This window comes from Rhinatrema bivittatum, chromosome 15 (genome assembly GCF_901001135.1).
Source record: "Rhinatrema bivittatum chromosome 15, aRhiBiv1.1, whole genome shotgun sequence".
Classification (NCBI taxonomy): Eukaryota; Metazoa; Chordata; class Amphibia; order Gymnophiona; family Rhinatrematidae; genus Rhinatrema; species Rhinatrema bivittatum.
In genome coordinates, this window is record NC_042629.1 from 27,400,187 (window position 1) to 27,420,767 (window position 20,581).

At 47.1% G+C, this 20,581-nt stretch overlaps 1 protein-coding gene across 2 annotated transcripts in view; it reads left to right on the top strand.

Moving 5' to 3' along the window:
- PWP2 (PWP2 small subunit processome component) overlaps positions 1–20,581 on the top strand; it is a 140,510-nt gene that overhangs the window by 98,052 nt on the left and 21,877 nt on the right. For both annotated transcript variants that reach the window (XM_029577740.1, XM_029577742.1), the window contains exons 16-18: positions 271–379; positions 14,989–15,054; positions 15,388–15,606. In XM_029577740.1, the coding sequence (XP_029433600.1) occupies positions 271–379; positions 14,989–15,054; positions 15,388–15,606 (394 nt within the window). The remainder of the gene's footprint in view (positions 1–270; positions 380–14,988; positions 15,055–15,387; positions 15,607–20,581) is intronic.

Below are 20,581 nucleotides of genomic sequence, written 5' to 3' on the forward strand. Positions count from 1 at the left end.
TTTTGTGACCTTCAATAGGTCACTTCACCCTCCATTGCCTCATCCACAAACCTAAATCGTGAGCCCACTTGGAATAGGGAAATACCCATAGCACTTGAATGTAATCCGCTTTGAAGAGGCTGACCAGTCACAAAAGGTGAAATATAAATATAATAAAAAAAAAGTGATGTGTTTTGCAGCACATGGTAATGTATTGCAGATGTTCTGCAGTGGTAACTGGTAGCCTGCTGTGGGTCTTTTGTGGAGTTTTTGATGACTGGTGTTTTGCAGGAATATCTGGATCGCAGGAAAATGACAGAGTTTGGCAGCATGGCTCTGATGGACGAGGGAGTCGGAGATGACAATGCCGTTGACCTCGCTCTACCAGGGGTGAAGAGAGGTATAGCACATGCAGCCTATAGCCTATTACGTTGTGCTTACAAAAGTACCGCCAATGCAACCTGTTTATGTATTTTAGATAGAGATGTACAGCCTTTGCAGCCTATTATACTCTTTTAGGTAGAAAGGTACGTGTGCAGCCTATTATACTATATTCTGATACAGGAGTACAGCTTATGTAGCCTGGGATAGTAAAGTACATGTGCAGCTTGGTACACTGTACTGGGATAGAAAGATGCTCAGATGGAGAGTTACAGGCTGTCACTCTGTTATTTTCTTAATAAGGGACAGCCCATGCAATGTATTTCTCACACTGTACTTGGATGTATACCTCAAATATTACTAGTCACCTGAGTCACCACAGTACACACCATGGTGGCTGGCGAAAAAGAAGGCCTGCAGGAGCCCATCCCTGTGGTGGGAAGAAGGGATTTGGTGGTGAGCTCCGGTGCATGCATGTGAGAACGGGAGCTTGAGTGTAGGTGCTTTTGTGTGAGAATAGGAGCCTGGGTGTGAGTGTTTGTGTATGAAAGAATGAGAACCTGAGTGGTTTTTTGTGTGTGTGTGTGTGTGTGTGAGAAAAAGGAAGGGATGAAGATGGGAGAGAGAAGAAACAAAAAGAGAAGAGTGACCTTGGAGAAAGAATTAGGAAAAGACTGAAAAGGGGAAAGCGCAAAAAAAAAGAGACCTGGACCAACTAATTAGAAAAATAAAAAGATCAGACAACAAAGGTAAAAGAAATATATATTTTGAGGTTTCAGCAATTGGAATCTGCCATCTTTGGGTTTGTGCATTTCTTGTAATTCTGTATTTTGCTCTTTAACTTTCTAACAGAGTCTGATTTGCCAGGCTTTCTATTTTGGTTTTGTTTGCAAGTTTCTATTTCTAAACTGTAGTCCCTTATTTCTGTATTAGGTAAGGGCCAATTAAATTATTATTTTTTTTTTTTGTGAAAGTGTCACCTGCCTATAAATTAGATGAGCTAGGGGTGGGTGGGAAGGAGGGAAAGACAAACACAAAGTTCTAAAATTTCCCAAGCAGGACTTACTGATTCTTTTCAGCCACAGCAAGGTGATCCTCTCCCTCGATGCATCGGCATCGCTATAGATAACTAGCTAGAGGGAATACCATGTTACAGCTCTTCCTCTAAAGGCAGCTGAGTGGGTGGACCCTGCTAATAAATAGGGTCTAGGGCTAGGTTGGAGGAGGAATTGAGTGGGGAGTTTGAGGAGAGAGGAACCCTTTGGGAGTGGATCCCAGTCTTATGGTGAGGCCTGTTGGTGGCTCACAAGGACTGGAGTTGGCCATCCCTGGTTTAGGGGGTGAAATTCTTCTATTGAGAAAAAAAAAAGAAGATCTGGGGGTAATCGTATTTAGTGATCTCAAGATGGATAAAGCAGTGGTAAAAACCAGAAAGATGCTTGGGTGCATAGGAAGAGGACTGGCAAGCAGAAAGAGGTGATATTTCCCCTGTATAAGTTCCTGGAGATTGCTCTTTCTAAAGGATATAAACAGGATGCAGTTTGTGCACAGGCCAGCTGCAGAAATAAGTCAGTGGTCTTTGTTATAAAACATATACAGACAGATGTAAAGATCAAAGCATGTACCCTAGAGCAGGGTTGGGCAAACGTTTGTGCTGGGGCTACATTTCAAGTTATCGAGCGCAATGAGGGCCGCGGGGCAGGGTGCGGTGTGGTATGGCAGGGCGGGTCCTCAACACAGCAATCAAATCTCCACTGCTTGCTGCAGGCATTTCAGTATCCAGCAGGCTTAAGCACCATCATTTTTAGTCCCCAAGAAGGATGGATCATGGATCAAGAATCATGGATCCCAGACTCTACCAAAATCAGAAAAACCTTCAACCCAACAGGTTTGAGTATTTTCCCAGCTAGCAGGCTACCTCACCTCAGTCACAAATGCAGGCCATAAAGTATAAATATTAAAGTGCAGACAAAAATGGACTGGAGACCCTAAAAACCAGACTCATATGCAGTGCAATAATGCAAAAACAGAAATATCAACTTTCCTTATAAAACAAAATCAAGAAATATAAATCAGTCATAAGTGAGTAAGCCACACTAATAAAAAGTATATTTCAAAACAGATGACAGAACAACTAATGAAAAAGAATAAAGTTTAAAAAAAACTTTAAACTTTAAATATTTCCCCAAAATCAATCAAATATTTCAGAATAGCAGACATCAAACACCCAGTAATTAAAAAATAATAAGAACAAATTCCCCTCCCCACCAGGCCAGCTCTGGCAGCTATCTTTCCAAGGGGACTATGGAGTATTTTTATCTCTTTCTCTCTATATATATATTCTTGGAACTTGCCATCAAAGATGTCTAATTGTCAAATTCCTGTTGACCACCCAGATCTGGCTGCAAGAGGAATGTTTGGCTCTTGTCTTGCATTCTCTAATGACTTGTACCTGGAAATTCTGTAACCCTGAAATGTAGCAGGGATACCTAGAAGCAGATGTCCACTTGTCCAGTAAAGGTCTTATCTATTCAATGAACTTTTCATGTTCCATTTTGATGCATCTCTGTCCCTTTCTCTTACTCCCCACAACGGGGCCTTTCCTTGCTGGCACAAATTGGAGCCCTCTAATACTAAGCTGTGGTACAAAGTGGAGGACTTGGAAAACCAAGCACCCAGGAACAGTCTTGCATTAGAGGCCCAGTGAGTATTTTTTGTTGAGCGGGGAGGAAGAGGGGCCTGAGCCATCACAAATCTATATTAAAAGGGCTCACAGATCACTGGGGCTGAGACACCAAAATTTGCCAAGGGACATTATTGTGTACTATCGGGACTTTCCAGTGAAAGAGCAGCTACTGGCCAAGGCGAGAGGAATGGGGTTGTTTCAATGGGGGTCCTATGACATTTTTGGGGATCTATCAGCTGTTACACTAAAGAGAAGGCATGACTTTCGGGCAGACATGGATGTGCTTAAGAGGGAAAATGTGAGATATAGGTTGCTGTTTCCCTTTGATATCAACTTCACTGTTAGCTGGTCAGCATATACAGCAAAGAACTTGGAGGAGACGAGGAGGCTGCTGCAGTGAGCAGGTCTAAATGATTGATATGAGGGATGAGTGGTGTGAAGTGAATGGGAAGATGGCGGTGCAGACATCCTCAGCTCCTCAGCAGGACTTTGCAAAATTTCAGTGTTCTAGTGCAGCAGACTGAGCAATGTTTGCACGCAGTTGAGAGAAGAGGAAGGTTCTGATTTGTGTCATGAGGGGAAGTTGGCTTTTCCTAGCATGTAGCAGATGGACTCAGGACCAATGGGTATAGTGTGCTCCTAATAGCAGTTGGAGACGGATCAGATTTCAATCTGACGTCAACCCTAGTACATATATCCCTGTGAGACGCCACGCTTCCCGGTATTTTCCGTCTCCATAGCAGTTCGGGACTTTATACATGCTTGCACAGCATTAGAATATTCTAACCAAAAGAAATCCAAAACGAAGAAGAAAACTTACCTCTACAGACGAGCCCCGCTCTCCTGCGGTGATACCTACGGGTCCCTCCCCCAGTCGAGATTCCTGAGGTGATTCCCACGATCCCTCAGAGGTAGGCCTTGGTCTGGCAGCCGCTTCCCGGTGTGGACTTAGCCCCCGAAATTGGGTGCGGCTGAGAGGCAGTGGGTGCAAATTCGAGCGCGGTGGTGAAGGTATTTTTCCCTCTCCCCCCGCAGCCAGATACCGTCCGGAACGAGACCAGAAAACGCCAAGACAAGGTAAAGTAGAAAACTTCTTAAAAGTCTCCGGTCTCTGAAGCTCGAATAGCCGCACAGGTAGCCAGCCGGCGTAAGTGCTACCGGGTTGATCAGCCCTTTCAGGGCTAGACCCCGGTTCGATATGAGGGCCCTTTTACATGGAGACCCTCCGAGGTGGTTGCCATATTGCCCGCATGGTTGCTGTAGCCTTTTCCATTTGATCGCTGCCCTGTCTGCCGATTCGTTCTGTGCGCACAGAGGTGAGCCGTGCGCACAAAATCACTTGTGCACACACCGGCGTGTGCATAACTTCTGCGAATCACGCAAGGGCGCCAGCCGCACAGCCACATGTTCAACTGTGCCGGGCGCATAAGTAAAACCCCGTGCGCACCTCTCTGCATGCGCATCCGACCTACACGCACAAGTTCACAAACAGGAGTTTCTTTTGGCGCACAAACCATGGCACCACTGGACAAGAAGCTTAAGGCCCAGGGCCTCTGCCCAGCATGCCACATTAGAGCGGCACAGCACGAAGAGGCCTCAGCCTTGTGTATACAGTGCGAGGAGGCCCTGGGTGATCCAGCCCAAGGTCCTCCCCAGCCAATACGGGGATCTGGTCCCACCGACAGTACACCGGACCTCGCTACTCCCAGCGGGAGCCTCCTTCAAACGGGGCTTCCCGGGGACGCAGTGCCTCTCAATTTAGACCCAGCATCTTTCTCCTGGGTAGAATTCTTCAAAGGCCTACATACCTTCGTCCACATGCAACCGGTGCCTATGATGACACAGCCACAGCCTCCCCCAGAGGACCCTAATGTCCCGGGACCCTCTAAACCCAGAGAAGTGCCTCGCCCGCCCAAAAGCCCCAGCTTTGGGGACACGGACACCTCGGATGAAGGTCAAGACTCCCTGGAGGAAGGAGAAATCCCTCCAGGAATAGAACCCTACCGAACCATGAGGCGGTTCTTCGCCAAAGACAAGCTTTCAGACCGCGTGGCGGACAGCTTGAAAGAGCTTGCTATCCAAGGCACGAGTGCTACAGGGGAACCGAAGACGAACCCCCCCTCCTCGAGGGACTCAGTCAGGCCTCCCGCCATTTCCCTTTGCTGCAAGCTGTCCAACAGCTGATTGAACTGGAATGGGACTCTCTAGAGGCCACGTTCAAAGGGGGGCGGATCCTGGCAGCCACGTATCTCCTGGACCCCGCAGCAAAAGATCTCCTGGCATTCCCAAAAGTGGATGCCATGGTCTGCGAGGTCACTAAGTGCACTGCCATCCCAGTCGAGGGAGGAGCAGCAGTCAAGGATGCCCAGGACAGACTTCTGGAATCCATCCTCAAACAGTCATTCGACGTATCAGCTATGTTGCTACAGATCGCGGCCTGCTATGCCGTGGTGACATGTGCCTGTTTATCAAAGATCAGGAATGCCACCACACCCGTCGAAGCACTAAAACCAGGAGTATCATTCCTCATGGATGCGACCTCCTTCTGATCGCACTGCAGCCAGAGGCGTCTCGTCCGTGGTGGCAGCCAGAAGGCATATCTGGCTCCGAAGCTGGTCAGCCAACGCGACTTCCAAGACGAGACTCACGAGAATGCCCTTTAAGGGAACCCTCCTGTTCAGAAGCGAACTGGAAAAGTTAGCCGACAAATGGGGCGAATCCCCAGTACCACGGCTACCGGAGGACAAGAACAAGAGAAGCCAGCACCCCTCCCCCTGAACATCTAAGGGCAGGGGATCACAGCGCTTCAAACCATACAACAAATATATATCAAGCACCTCACCCCACAGGCAGGGGCCAGTCCTTTCAAAACAAACACAGCAGAAGGGGAGCCGGCTCTGGCTCAGGTCCTAGCCACACCCCACAATGAAAATCAGCCGGCCCATCCACAGGAAGAAGCCATAGGGGGCAGGCTTGCCCTATTCTACCAAAGATGGGTCGAGAGAACTTCGGATAAGTGGGTCCTAACCATCATTCGATAGGGATACTATCTGGACTTCCACAACATTCCTCCAGACAAATTTGTGAAATCTCCCTGTCACGACCTCTCCAAAAGGAGGACAGGGGAAACCACGCTGACCAAATTGCTTGCCTTAAAGGCCACAACACCGGTGCCCATGCAGCAACAACAATACTGGGCACTATTCCATCTATTTTATCGTTCCAAAGAAAGAAGGTATGTTTCGACCCATCCTGGATCTCAAGTCTGTCAACCGTCACCTGAAGGTCCCTCGCTTCTGCATGGAAACCCTACGCTTGGTCATAAGAACGATACAGCCGGGAGAATTCCTCAAATTCCTGGATCTGTCAGAAGCCTACTTGCACATCCCGGTCCACCACGAGCATCGTTTTCTACGCTTCGTGATCCTGGACCACCACTACCAGTTCCGGGCACTACCCTTCGGGCTAGCCACAGCTCCCTGAGCGTTCACCAAAATCATGGTTGTAGTGGCGGTGGCACTGAGGAAAGAAGGAATCCTCATACACCCATATCTGGACGATTGGCTGATCAGAACAAAATCCCCAGGGGAAAGCCATCAGGCAACCAACAGAGTCAAAACTCTACTGGAGAACCTCAGGTGGGTGATCAACACAAACAAGAGCTGGCTGTAGCCCTCCCAATCTCTGGAATACCTGGGAGTCAGGTTCAACACCAGACAAGATTATTCTGGCTCCTACAAGAAGAACAGAGCTGATGAACCAGTTGCGAAACCTGTTAATCAGTCTTCGCCCCAAGGTGTGGGACTACCTCCAAGTCCTCGGCCTCATGTCATCCACACTGGAAGTGGCCCCATGGGCAAGAGCACACATGCGGCCCCTACAGCGTTCCCTGCTGTCACGATGGAATCTGATGTCCCAGAACTACTCCGTTTGACTGCAGCTCCTGGAGGAAGTTCAAACCCAGCTACAATGATGGCTACAAGCAGACCACCTGAGCAAGGGAGTAAGGCTATCTCCGCCAACCTGGATCCTGCTCACCACGGATGCGAGTCTACGAGGATGGGGAGCCCACTGCCAAGAACTGACCGCCCAGGGGCAATGGGACAAGAAAGAGGATGGAACATCAACCGACAGGAAGCACGGGCAGTCAGGCTAGCCTGCCTGCGGTTCAGTCACAGACTCCGGGGCAAATCGGTCAGAGTCATGTTGGACAACGCCACAACAGTGGCCTACATCAACCAATAGGGAGGAACCAGAAGCCAACAGGTGGCCCTGGAAATAGAACCCCTAATGGAGTGGGCGGAATCAAACCTACAAGAGATTTCAGCCGCCCACATCGCGGAAAAAGATAACATCACTGCGGTCTACCTCAGCAGGGAAAGTCTACACTCAGGGGAATGGAGGCTGTCTGCCACAGCCTTTCAGTTGATAGTAAACCGCTGGGGAACACCAGTCATGGACCTCCTGGCAACCCGGTCCAACGCCCAAGTTCCCAACTTCTTCAGTCGCAGACGGGACCCACAATCCCAAGGGATCAATGCCCTCATCCAGGTCTGGCCACAGGAAGTCCTGCTTTACGCCTTCCCTCCCTAGCCGCTACTGGGCGGGATCATCCGCAGGATACAACACCACAGGGGACCGGTACTTCTAGTGGCCCTGGACTGGCCAAGAAGGCCGTGGTACGCAGACATGCGAAGACTACTGACAGGGAGCCCTCTCCCTCTACCTCCACACAGGGATCTGCTCCAACAAGGCCCGATCCTCCATGAAGACCCAACTCTATTCTCTCTTACGGTCTGACCATTGAGAGGACATGCCTGAAGAAAAGCGGATACTCGGGGGCGGTGATTGACACTCTGCTCCGAGCACGCAAGTTTTCCACATCTCTAACCTACATATGAATATGGAGAATATTCGAAGCCTGGTGTGAAGGCCGCGACATCCTCCCACGGACAGTCAAAATCCCCACAATTCTTGAGTTCTTGCAGAATGGCCTACAGAAGGGGTTGTCCCTCAATTCCATCAAAGTACAGGTGGCCACATTGGCCTGCTGCAGAGCCAAGGTGTGGAGGGCAGCAGCCTAGCCTCTCACCTGGACGTCTCCCACTTCCTGAAAGGGGTCAAGCAGATCCGACCACCCCTAAAGTGGCCGGTACCCTTATGGAATCTCAATCTAGTCTTAGACTTCCTAGCAGAAGCCTCCTTCAGACCCACCCGTGGCCTGTCCCTCAGACTACTAACCTTGAAGACTGCATATCTAGTGGAAGTCTGTTCGGCTCGTCGCATCTCCAAGCTCCAAGCACTGTCTTGTCAAGAACCGTTCGTCAGGTTCCTCCCCGTCTCTCAGTATTAAACTTTTTGAGGCTTCTGGTTGTCCTCTATCATCAACATATTTTCATACTGGTTCAGAGGAAACATGAGAAAATACTTCTTTACTGAGACATTGTAGATGCCTCACATAACTTGCTAGCACAGAATGTAAACTTCCTTGAGACAGACACATAGTGCAGTGATAAAGGCAGTTGGGGAGAAATGAGAAAAAAGGCTGTTGTGTTTCTCAGTCATCTGAAGTTTTAGAGGGCCAAAGAGAAGAGAATACAAGTGTTGATAATTTATTTATTTTTTATTTAACTTTTTTATATACCAACATTCAAGACGGTGGTCCCATCATGCTGGTTCACAAGAAACAGGGGTGTAATTATAATAAACTTTACCATTTAAACAATAGTGCAGAAAAGCAGTTACATATAACAAGGAAAACAATAACTTGGAATGAGAAGGGAAATGAAGATCAGATAGTTATATATAAGTATAAATAACATTGTAAGAGGTGGCTATTAACGCTAATGCTAGCGGAGCGTGTTGAAAGAAGGAAGTTAGATGGAATTGGAGTTAGGAAAGGCCTGCGTGAACAGCCACGTCTTGAGTCTTTTCTTGAATGTTGAGATGTTGGGTTCCATTCTAAGATCCGGGGGAATGGAGTTCCATAATGTTGGACCGGCTGTGGAGAATGCCCGATCTCTGAGCGTGATGTGTCTGGTAGTCTTGGCTGGAGGTACTTGAAGTGATCCTTTGTAAGCATCTCTTGTCGGTCTTGTGGAATGGTGTAATCTGAGGGGGATATGTAGATCGATTGGGGCTAATTGATGGATGTTTTTGAAAATGGTGAGAATGGCCTTGTAGATTATTCTGAAGTGGATGGGCAGCCAATGGAGGTCCATCAAGATAGGTGTTATGTGTTCTCTTCTCCTGGTGTTGGTGAGTATACGGGCGGAGGCATTTTGGACCATTTGTAATGGTTTGGTGTGTGATGAAGGGAGACCAAGCATGATGGTGTTACAATAGTCCATTTTTGCGAAAATGATTGATTGTAGGATTGTTCTGAAGTCATGTGTGTGGAAGAGGGGTCGTATTCTTTTCAGCACTTGGAGCTTATAAAAGCAGTCTCTGGTGGTTTTGTTGATGTTAGCTTTCAGGTTTAGGTGATTGTCAATTTGAACTCCTAGATCTCTCACTTGTGTGGTGTTTGGTACGGTGGGATGGGTGTATGAGATGGAGCTGTTTTCTGGTGTGATGAGTAGAAGTTCTGTTTTTGATGAATTTAGTATCAGGTTGAGACTTGTAAGAAGTTGTTTGATATTTTGGAGGCAGGATTCCCAGTGCAACAGTGTTTTAGCGAGCGACTCTTCGATGGGGATCAGGACCTGAATATCGTCAGCGTAGAGAAAATGTTTGAGATTGAGGTCAGTGAGAAGTTTACATAAGGGTAATAGATAAATGTTAAACAAGGTAGGAGACAGGGATGAGCCCTGAGGGACTCCTACTGATGCGGGGTGTATAGAGGATTCTTTATTATGAATCTTAACCTTATAACCTCTGTTGCTGAGGAAGGTTCTGAACCATGATAGGGCAGTGCCTGAGATACCTATGGCTGATAATTGGTTGACGAGAAGGGAGTGATTGACCGTGTCAAATGCAGACGATAGGTCGAGTAGTATCAGAAGGAAGGCTTGTCCTTTGTCTAATCCTAGGATGATGTGGTCAGTCATAGAGATGAGGAGGGCTTCCGTGCTTAAGGTTTTACGAAATCCGTATTGTGATGGAAATAGAAGGTTGTTGTCTTCAATGTGGTTTGAGAGTCGTGAGTTTACCAATTTTTCCATTATCTTGGCTATGAATGGGAGGTTAGCTATCGGTCTAAAATTATTAGGATCGTTTGGGTCGAGATTTGGTTTTTTGAGAAGGGGTTTGAGTGAGGCAAGTTTGAGGTTGTCCGGGTAGAATCCTTGTGTGAGGGAGCAATTTATGATGTCTGCCAGGGTTTTGGAGATGGATTCTGGAATTGCTAGTAGTAGTTTGGCTGGGATGTGATCCGAGGGATGAGAAGATGGTTTCATTTTCCTTAGAATTCCTTGGATCTCGGCGGATGAAGTTGTCAAGTTCTTCTAAGCGAGTGTAGTTGATTGAGGGTTGAGGAGTGGTTAGTTGAACAGTGGGGTTTGTGGGGAGCTGCGATAGGAGAGTATTGATTTTGTTGTTGAAGAATAGAGCTAATTCTTCTGCTTTTGATTGAGCTTGGTCATGTGTAATCTCTGGTTGGTTTACTTGTGTGAGGTTGGCTACATAGCTGAAGAGGGCTTTGGCATCGAAAACAAGGTCGTGTATCTTCGAGGCGTAGTAGTCCCTCTTGGATCTTAGGGTGCTTGATTTGTATTGATGTGTAGGAGTAATGAAGAGGCCTCAGACAGCTTTCATGGCAGGCAGGAAGAGAGAAGGCAAAGAGAGTTTGTCCTCAGAGCCTCTTCCTTTTATTGTACATTCATACAAAGGCAGATGATGTGTCATTACATGATTGGCTACTTTCCCATAGCAACAGAAGAGTCATTACACCATTGGCTTTGGCTCAGGGGGTGTGCACGGATCATATCATTGGCTGCTGAAATCTATACCTCCTGACTTTGTCCTGCCTCTGACTAGGGAAAACCCAGCCCTACTTTCAGGCTATCAGGATTAATTATAAGCCAGAGAAATACATGAAGTCAGGTATCCTTTCCTTGGCAGAGACTTAAGCACAAGTGATGCTTTTATTCAGGCAAATGTCAGGGAGAAGGGAAGTTAATGTTTAAACCCTGAAATGGCTTGCTGGCAAGCACATATTTCCCACATTGATGCAGAGATGATTTGTAGATTGAAAGGGTGTTGGTTCCTGGGTTTTTGCGCCATTTAGCCTCATTTTGTCTTAGTTGGAGTTTGAGCTTTCTTAATTCTGCTGAGAACCATGGCTGTCTTTTGGAGGAATTCTGGTGTGGTTTTTTTGTGATAAGAGGGCATAGCTTGTTGGCTATAGTTTCGGTGATTGTGTTCCAAGATTGAAGTGCTGCGTTCGGATCCGTAAGGTCTAGTTGGTGGAGTAGTGGAGATAGGTGATTATTAAGGTCTTCTGGGGAGCAAGTTTTCCTATATTTGAAGGAGGGCAAAGGAATGCAAGCCGGGTTGGTATCTTTTATAGAGAATGAAGTAGTTATTAGGTAGTGATCTGACCACGGGACCTTTGTGCAATTAGGTATAGATATGGGCTTGATTGAAGTGTTAACGAAGATCAGGTCTAACGTGTGGCCGGCTTTGTGGGTAGGTTTATTAACTAATTGAGTGAAGCCTAGCGCTGTGAGAGCTGTGAGTAGAGTTTCACAGTTGGGTGAAGGGGTAGGGTTATCAACGTGCATGTTGAAATCCCCTAGAATGATGGCTGGCGAGTCAAAGTTGATGAGGGCAGAGGTTAATTCAACCAGTGGTGAGGCATCTGATTCCAAGAGTCCCGGGGGGGCATATACGAGAAGGATTTGTAGCTTGTCTGAGGTGAAGAAGCCGAATTCAAGTTTTGAGTTGGAATTGGATTGCTGTAGCGAGAATCTGAGGTCCTTTTTAGTTGCTAAGAGAATGCCTCCTCCCTTTTTTTTATGACGAGGTAGCGAGAAGAAGTCGTACACCTCTGTAGGTAGTTGATTAATTATTGCTGTGTCTGATGGTTTTAACCATGTTTCGGTAATTGCACATATCTCCGGTTTCACATCGATGAAGTAGTCATTCAATATTACAGACTTTTTCGTGAGGGATTGAGCATTGAAGAGGCTTAAAGAGAAAAGGGTGAGGCCTAGAAGTTGTGTGGAAGGAGTGATTAAAATTGAAGAGAGGGATTTAAGGTTGTGTTGTTGGGCATGTCGGAAAGAAATTCTTTTAGGTGGAGTATTATGTTGGAGAATTGGAATTGTGAAAAATGGGGCCATTTGTGGGGTCTACGTTGTATGAATGTTTGTGGCTTGTTGGAGAGGCTGGATGAATGCTGGACGCTTGCTGGAGAGGCTGGATGCTGGATGAGTGCTGGATGCTTGTTGGAGAGGCTGGATGAATGCTGGACGCTTGTTGGAGAGGCTGGATGAATGCTGGACGCTTGCTGGAGAGGCTGGATGCTGGATGAGTGCTGGATGCTTGTTAGAGAGGCTGGATGCTGGATGAGTGCTGGATGCTTGTTGGAGAGGCTGGATGAATGCTGGATGCTTGTTGGAGAGGCTGGATGAATGCTGGACGCTTGTTGGAGAGGCTGGATGAATGCTGGACGCTTGCTGGAGAGGCTGGATGCTGGATGAGTGCTGGATGCTTGTTAGAGAGGCTGGATGCTGGATGAGTGCTGGATGCTTGTTGGAGAGGCTGGATGAATGCTGGACGCTTGTTGGAGAGGCTGGATGAGTGCTGGACGCTTGTTGGAGAGGCTGGGTGAGTGCTGGACGCTTGTTGGAGAGGCTGGATGAGTGCTGGACGCTTGTTGGAGAGGCTGGACGCTTGTTGGAGAGGCTGGATGAGTGCTGGACGCTTGTTGGAGAGGCTGGGTGAGTGCTGGACGCTTGTTGGAGAGGCTGGATGAATGCTGGACGCTTGTTGGAGAGGCTGGATGAGTGCTGGACGCTTGCTGGAGAGGCTGGATGCTGGATGAGTGCTGGACGCTTGTTGGGGAGCTTGCTGGGGAGGCTGACTTTTATTCCATAAGGCTGAAACGGTTAAATCTGTATCTTTGCTGGCTGTTGCCTTTGTTGAAGAATTCGGTTATTCCGCGGGTATGGCTCGGGGCCTCCTAGGGGCTCTACGAAGGGGTGAGACAAAGGGGCAGGCCCCTTTGTCGCGCTCCTTCGGCGCGCGGCGCCTAGCAGGGTAAGATGACAGTATAATGACAGTATTGCTGCATCAGGCTTCTAAGGCTGGGGGTAACCTGCACATAATGCCATAGTTACAACTCTATATTAGCCATATGACTGCTTCAGCCTTCCAAGAAGACTGGGATAATTTGCATGAAGCAACCATGGTTACACCCCCAACATCTGTAATATGGCTGAATCAGGCTGAAGTAACTTTCATGGAGTGTCCATGGTTACAATTGTCACATTGAGCATGAAGTAGGTGAATGTTCAAACAGCCTTAATTTTGGTAACTATTTGGATTATTACAAAATTTGGTGATAAAACATGGGAAGGGGTCTTGGTGTTGAATTAAATATAGGACTTGTAAGAATCTGAGAGAGGTTTTGAGAAATTTTCTAGGTTTCATTCCCTAGATAAATTCTAACTTCCATATAAATCAAAAGATTGCGATTTAAGAGCCTAGTATTTATTTATTTAATAGTTTTTATATACCGATTTTTCATGCGAGCATATCAAATCGGTTTACAGTAGTTAACAAATATTCATTTAACAATATTTGCATTTCCAAAAGAAGAAAGGAAGTAGATACATAATTTCATAATGTAAATAAATAAAATAGTAAACTTAAAATAGTAAGCTAAATCATAAAATTTAAACAGTGGCAGTATAGTAAGAGTAGAGATAATAAAATAAAAAATAATATACATTACCTTGGTATAAAATCAGTAGTTTGAAATCATTAAGTATTAATAAAACAAAGGAGAAACAATTGTATTCTCTAGATGTTAAAGTAGCTGTTGAATTTTATATTTATTTGGAAAATATCAAAGTATTTCATAACACAGAGCAGCTATTTGTGCTGTATATAGCTGACAATAAGGGATTGTCAGCTATATACAAGTGGGTTAAAGGATGTATTTCTGAAACATAGCAATACCAAAATGTATTAAAGCATATGCCACTACAGCATTGTTTGCAACGAAGGTTGAAGCTTCTCTAGAAGGAATATTCATGGTGATGTTCTGGTGTTTCTTGCATCCTCCTTCCAAGTTACCACAGAATCAAGATATGGGGTCTTCCTTTGGAACACCTGTAATTGAAGCTACAGTATTTCCCACCCAATTAAAGTACTTTCCTGCTGGTAGAATGCTCTAGAATGGGATGGACTTAACTCTTGACAATTCATGTTATATTACTTCTTCCCACTAGCTTAGACCAAGCTACCCTGGAAGTGACTGTCATTTTTTTTGTTTTTAGTGCAGTATATTCAGGGTTTTATGAAATATCTATTTTGAGTCATGTGCTCAGCTAATATCTTTCAGTTGTAAGGCTTTGGGAGTATTCTCAACTGGAGTAGAGCAGAAGCTGCACAGCAAGATCATATGCGGAACATAGCTCACTTTTATTGGTCTCATGCTGCAGTGTCAGAGGCCATCACCCTCAAGTCCAGACTGGTGTGGAGAACTAATAGAACAGGAAATGACACAAATTAGCAAAAATTCTCAGTTACATTTAAATTCTCAGCAAATCCACAAATACTTTGACTTGAACACTTTTAAGGATGTGTTATTCTCCTCTTCCTCAGCACCTAATTCGGCATACAAAGTGTTCTGAGCAGTGCTTATACAAATGAATTTTTAACTTTGAATAAAAACCCAGGTAACAGGTAATTTTTTCTTGAGTCCTGACTTTGTATTTAACTTTTAGATGAATAGCACAACTATAGATGATGGGCAATACATTTCTTTGCAGGTGATATGAGTTCCCGGCACTTTAAACCAGAGATAAGAGTGACTTGCCTTCGCTTCTCCCCCACAGGTACATAATCTCTGCTCATAAGCTGTTATGATATCTAGCATAAACTTGGCATTAAAACTATCATAATACATTCTGGTTTGCATGCAGCAAGAGGAATTTGATGACTTTGAAGGTATATTCTTGGTGTTACAAATATAGGAAAAATGAGGTATATGTTAAAGCTGTGTTATAATTTGATGGTAATATTTTTTTAGTGTAGACTGTTCTGTGTATATTAGTATAAGATGCTCAGAGTGTCTGGGTTAGGCTTTTCACATCTTTCCTATTTCCAAACTAGACAGTATTTGTAAATCTTATGAAAGCTCCCAAAATGTGCTCCTTCTTCCATTACAGGCCGTAGCTGGGCTGCGACCACCACTGAGGGTCTCCTCATATACTCCCTTGAGTCTGGGATGATTTTTGACCCCTTTGAACTTGATCTGGACATCACTCCCAGCAATGTGCACAAAATGCTGCGGCGAAAGGAGTTCACAGCTGCCATCGTCATGGCGTTCCAGCTCAACGAAAAGAGGCTTATCCAGGAGGTTCTAGAGAATGTGCCTTGCAATGAAAGTAAGAAGCTTTTACCTCACACAGTTTATATCAGTAGTTTACCCCTTTAGTACATTCTCTACACATCCTTTCACAGAAAACTGAGCTTTTATTAACTGTAGCAATCAAAGCAGAGCAGTATAAGGTAAAAAAGGCACTGTAAAAAAAATAAATAACATACAGTAAATAATATAGAAAACAAATATCATAAAAATGATAAAAACAAATAAAAAAAAGTATATGCAGAGACCTTTATTGCAAAAAAAATTATAAAAACATATATGAAGAAATACAGAAAACCTAGATCGTGTTAGAAAAAGCCCAATATGGCCATATTTCGGCTAATGCCTGCATCAGGGGCTGCACTCTTAATCTACAAAAATACAATACAATCAAAATCTAAACAAACAGTAAAAATAAAACAGTAAGACGTTTAAAAATCATATATATATGTTGTGATTGTTACTATATACCCTTGGAGAGGTTGCATAAGAGAGCCAATAGAGGAATCCAGACAGGATGAAAAACCTGGGAGAAACTTCCAAAGGAAAAGAATAATCAAAACAGGAGGATGACTTTAATTCCCATAAAGCATAGGGGGCTCTGGAGAGGGGGAGGTTTTGAAAGCAGGGTGAGGAACTTCCCAGACCTTACATCTGTTCAGAGCAGAATGTTGATAAGAAAGAGGAGGTTTGAGTGCTACAGAGAAAGAAATATCCTGCAGATTCCTCCCAGTGGAACATGACAAGGTATATATAGATAGATATATACCTGTATTGTCAAAAGGAGAGCAGGAAAGTTCAATAATATAAGTAGCCCTATGGTACCTGTGTAAAAACATAAAAAAATAATAAAATACTAAAAATATAAAATATAATAAAATAATCACAAATACCAAGAAACCTTCAAATGAAAATAATTTAAAATGTGAATTAAAAAAGTGACTATTAAACAAAAATAATAAAAATATTAATAGTGATAATGAAAATAAAAATAGACTAAGACATAACTTGTTGGTACTTGATCCAAGGCTCAAAAACACTTCCCTGTACGTACCCGTATCAGTCCAGACCATGGACTGAGCCTCCTTTCCAGCAGGTGGAGACAGACCAAAACTGAAAGGGTATCCTATATGAGGACAGAGCCTACCCTGCAGCCCTTCAGTATTTGTCTGTCTCCAGCAGGTGGAATAGCTCACCCTGTGGTTCCTTGTTAGCTTGCCCTTTTTCCCCTCTGGGTTTCTTCTTTGATTCTTTTCTCTGGGGCAAGCTCAAGCAAGTATTGTTTTCAAGTGATTTCTTTGTAAAAAAAAAAAAAAAAAATTACCTTTAAATTTCTGTCATTTTTATTGACTGTGTCAGGGAGCCAGCCCTGTCTCACTCGCTCTTGGGGTTCCTAGAGGGGCTTGGCCCCTTGATTTGCTCAGCCTAGGTTCCCTTCCCGGTGATCTTCTTGTGGGCAATACTGGTAGTGCCAGTCACTCCCCCTTAGCCTGCTGCCTTGCCCCGGGATGTCCATTCCTCGGGTGCACTTTCAGGGAAGCGCATTCCCCTGTGACTGTTTAAAAAAAAAAAAAAAAAAAAGGCAGCAAGATTTTCATTTGTAGGAGGGAGTGTGGGGTTCGATCTCCTGCTCCTCTCCTCTGGGACTCCCCTATCAGCTGTTTTTTGTTCTTCGCGGCTGGGTGTTTTTTGCTTATGCCGCACTCTAACTTGTGCCTGGCCTGTGGAGAAGCCGGCCTGTGCTCCCGATGCCTCCTGGGTGGGGAGGGCTCCTCCGTGGCGGTGCAGGTAACTCGAGCCCGGGGTCGGGCTCCTCGACGCATGGCCAAGACCGTTCCTGTCCCGAGAAATCGTGGGAACGGCAGCCATTTTGGGTATTTCACCCGATGCAGGCTGTGCTTCTCCAGAGGCAGAGGAGCCGAATTCACCGCTTTTACCCCCGATTTGAGCCCGGTGCGCTCTCGGGGGGGTGACACGGACCCCCCTCGCCTCTCTCACCCTCCCCCCGTGGGAAAAATCGTCCCAGGCCCGTTTCTCTTCAGATTTTGTGCTGCTCCTGCACAAATGGTATTTAGCTAGCCTACAGGAGGAGATGGCCCCCCCCCCCCCCCCCGAAGCTCCCTCGGATGCCTGCGCCGTCTCCCACCGCGGTTCCTGATCCACATGGCCCTGTCCGGGTACGGGTGGACCCCCCACAGCCCCCCGTGGACCCTCTTGATGAATTCGATGGGGAGGCCTCGGCTCAGGCCCCCCTCGCTTGAGGGCGACGATCCCTGTGTCCTATGCTTATTCCAGCTTGAGGAACTAGAAACTCTCATTCCTTTTGTGCTCCAGGAATTAGGAATTGATGCCCCGCCGGATGATTCTGTGGCGGCAGCGATGCCTCCAAACGCAGACCCGGTCCTGGCGGGACTTAGGGCACTGCCGCGTACATTCCCATTCCATCCTATGCATAGACTGCTTCTCCTACGGGAATGGGAAGCCCCTGAGACGGGTCTCCGGGTCGGGAGGTCTATGGATAAGCTCTACCCGCTTCCCGAGGACTGCCTGGACATGCTGAAAATTCCAAAGGTGGACTCTTCGGTCACCGCGGTAACTAAGCATACCACCATCCCAGTGGTGGGTGCCACAGCGTTGCGGGATGTTCAGGACCGCAAGCTCGAATTTTATTTGAAGCGGATTTTTGAGGTCCTAGCTCTCTGGGTCCGGGCGACAATCTGCAGCAGTCTCATGCAGCGGGCAAGCCTTAGGTGGATGCAACAATTACTCAGCACTCAGCAGAGGCAGAGCAGGCGGAACGTTTGGAGGGCGCCTTCGCATATGGCGCGGATGCCCTATATGACTTGCTTCGCTTCCAGGTAAAGGCTATGGTTTCTGCAGTTTCGGCCAGACGCCTCCTCTGGCTGCGCAATTGGTCTGCGGACTCTTCATCGAAGGCTCAACTGGGCACTCTTCCTTTTAAGGGCAAGTTGCTTTTTGGTGAGGACCTGGAACAGCTTATTAAATCCTTGGGTGAGAACAAGGTCCATAAGCTTCCGGAGGACCACCCTAAACAATCGAAGCCTTTCTTTCCGACTCGTACCCGCTTCAGGGGGCAACGCTGGTACGGCAACAGGGAGCGTGGTTCATATCCCAGAGGCGGCGTGTCCAGGTCCCAGTCGTGGTCTCATTCCTCTCGGGGCCGTCGAGGCTTCCGAGATGGCAGCCAGCAACACCCGGCCACCAAGTCCGCTCCCCAATGAGATCTGGCCAGTCCATTCCTCCATACGAAACTTAGGTGGGCATCTTTCTCTGTTTCGCGAGGAGTGGGCCAAAATCACGTCCAATCACTGGGTTCTCGAGATGATAGAACACCGTTACACATTACAGTTTGCCCAGGACCTCTCGGATCTGTATCTAGTTTCCCCTTGCGGCCCGTCCAAGAGGCCTGCGGTCTGTCAAACCCTGGACAGGCTCCAGGAACTGGGGGCGATTTATTCCGGTGCCAGTACAAGAACAAGGTGCCGGCCAGTATTCCATTTACTTCATCGTTCCCAAGAAAGACAATACCTTCCGTCCAATCCTGGATCTCAAAAGGGTCAACCGGGCCCTCAGGGTTCCCCGTTTCAAAATGGAGACCCTGAGGGCGGTGATAGCAGTGGTCTGCCCAGGCGAGTTTCTAGCTTCCCTCGACCTGACTGAGGCTTACCTCCACATTCCAATTCTACAAGAACATCAAAAATTTCTTCGGTTTCATATCCTGGGTCAGCACTTTCAGTTCAGGGCTCTTCCCTTCGGCCTTGACACTGCTCCCTGCACTTTTACCAAGATCATGGTAGTCATGGTGGCTGCACTCCGCCGGGACAGAATCTTAGTCCATCCTTATCTGGACGACTGGCTTCTAAGGGCTAAGTCCTCCGTCCTGTGCACTCGCGCAGTTGACAGGGTACTAGCCCTCCTCACTTCACTCGGCTGGATAATCAACTTCTCCAAAAGCAATCTTCAGCCCTCTCAGGTTCTGGAATTTCTGGGAGCTCGCTTCGACACTCGGATCGGGAAAGTTTTTCTCCCAGACTCGCGGGCACTCAAGCTGATCGATCAAGTAGACAGTTTTGTTTCCCTGCCGCTTCCCACGGCTTGGGAGTATCTGCAAGTTCTGGGGACCATGGCTTCCACGATCGACCTGGTCCCCTGGGCGTTTGCGCATATGTGTCCATTACAGAAAGCGTTGTTATCCCGCTGTCAACCGGTGTCCGAGCAGTTCCAGGAGGCCCTGCCTCTTTCCGACTCTACCATTGCCGACATACAGTGGTGGCTCTCACCGGCGCACATTCTCAAGGGGATGCCTCTTCTGACTCCCTCGTGGGTCATAGTCACGACGGACGCCAGCCTCTCTGGGTGGGGGGTGGTCTGCCAATCTCAAGCGACTCAGGGTTACTGGTCCCCTCTCCAGACCTGTTGGCACATCAATCTCCTGGAGGCCCGAGCGGCACGTCTGGTCCTCAAGTTTTTTCTTCCCCTGATCCGCCGCAAGGCGGTTCAAGTTCTGTCGGACAATTTCACCACGGTGGCTTACATCAATCGACAGGGGGGTACTCAAAGTCGTCTGATGGTGCTAGAAGCCAGCAAGCTCTTTTCCTGGGCGGAGAGGCACTTGGATCGTCTAGCTGCTTCCCACATAGCGGGCAAGGAAAATGTTCAAGCCGACTTCCTCAGTTGTCAACATCTCAATCCCGGTGTGGGGTCCCCCTCACCTGGATCTCATGGCAACTTTGGACAATGCCAAGGCTCCCCAGTTCTTCAGCCATTGGAGGGAGCATTGCTCGGAGGGAGTGGATGCGCTGGCTCTTCCTTGGCCTCCCGACGTCCTCCTCTACGTGTTTCCGCTGTGGCCGTTAGTAGGGAAGATTCTCCGGAGAATAGAGCTCCATCGCGGTCCGGTCATTCTCGTGGCCCCCGAGTGGCCCCGCAGGCCATGGTTTGCGGATCTGGTAAATCTGGCGGCGGACCGTCCC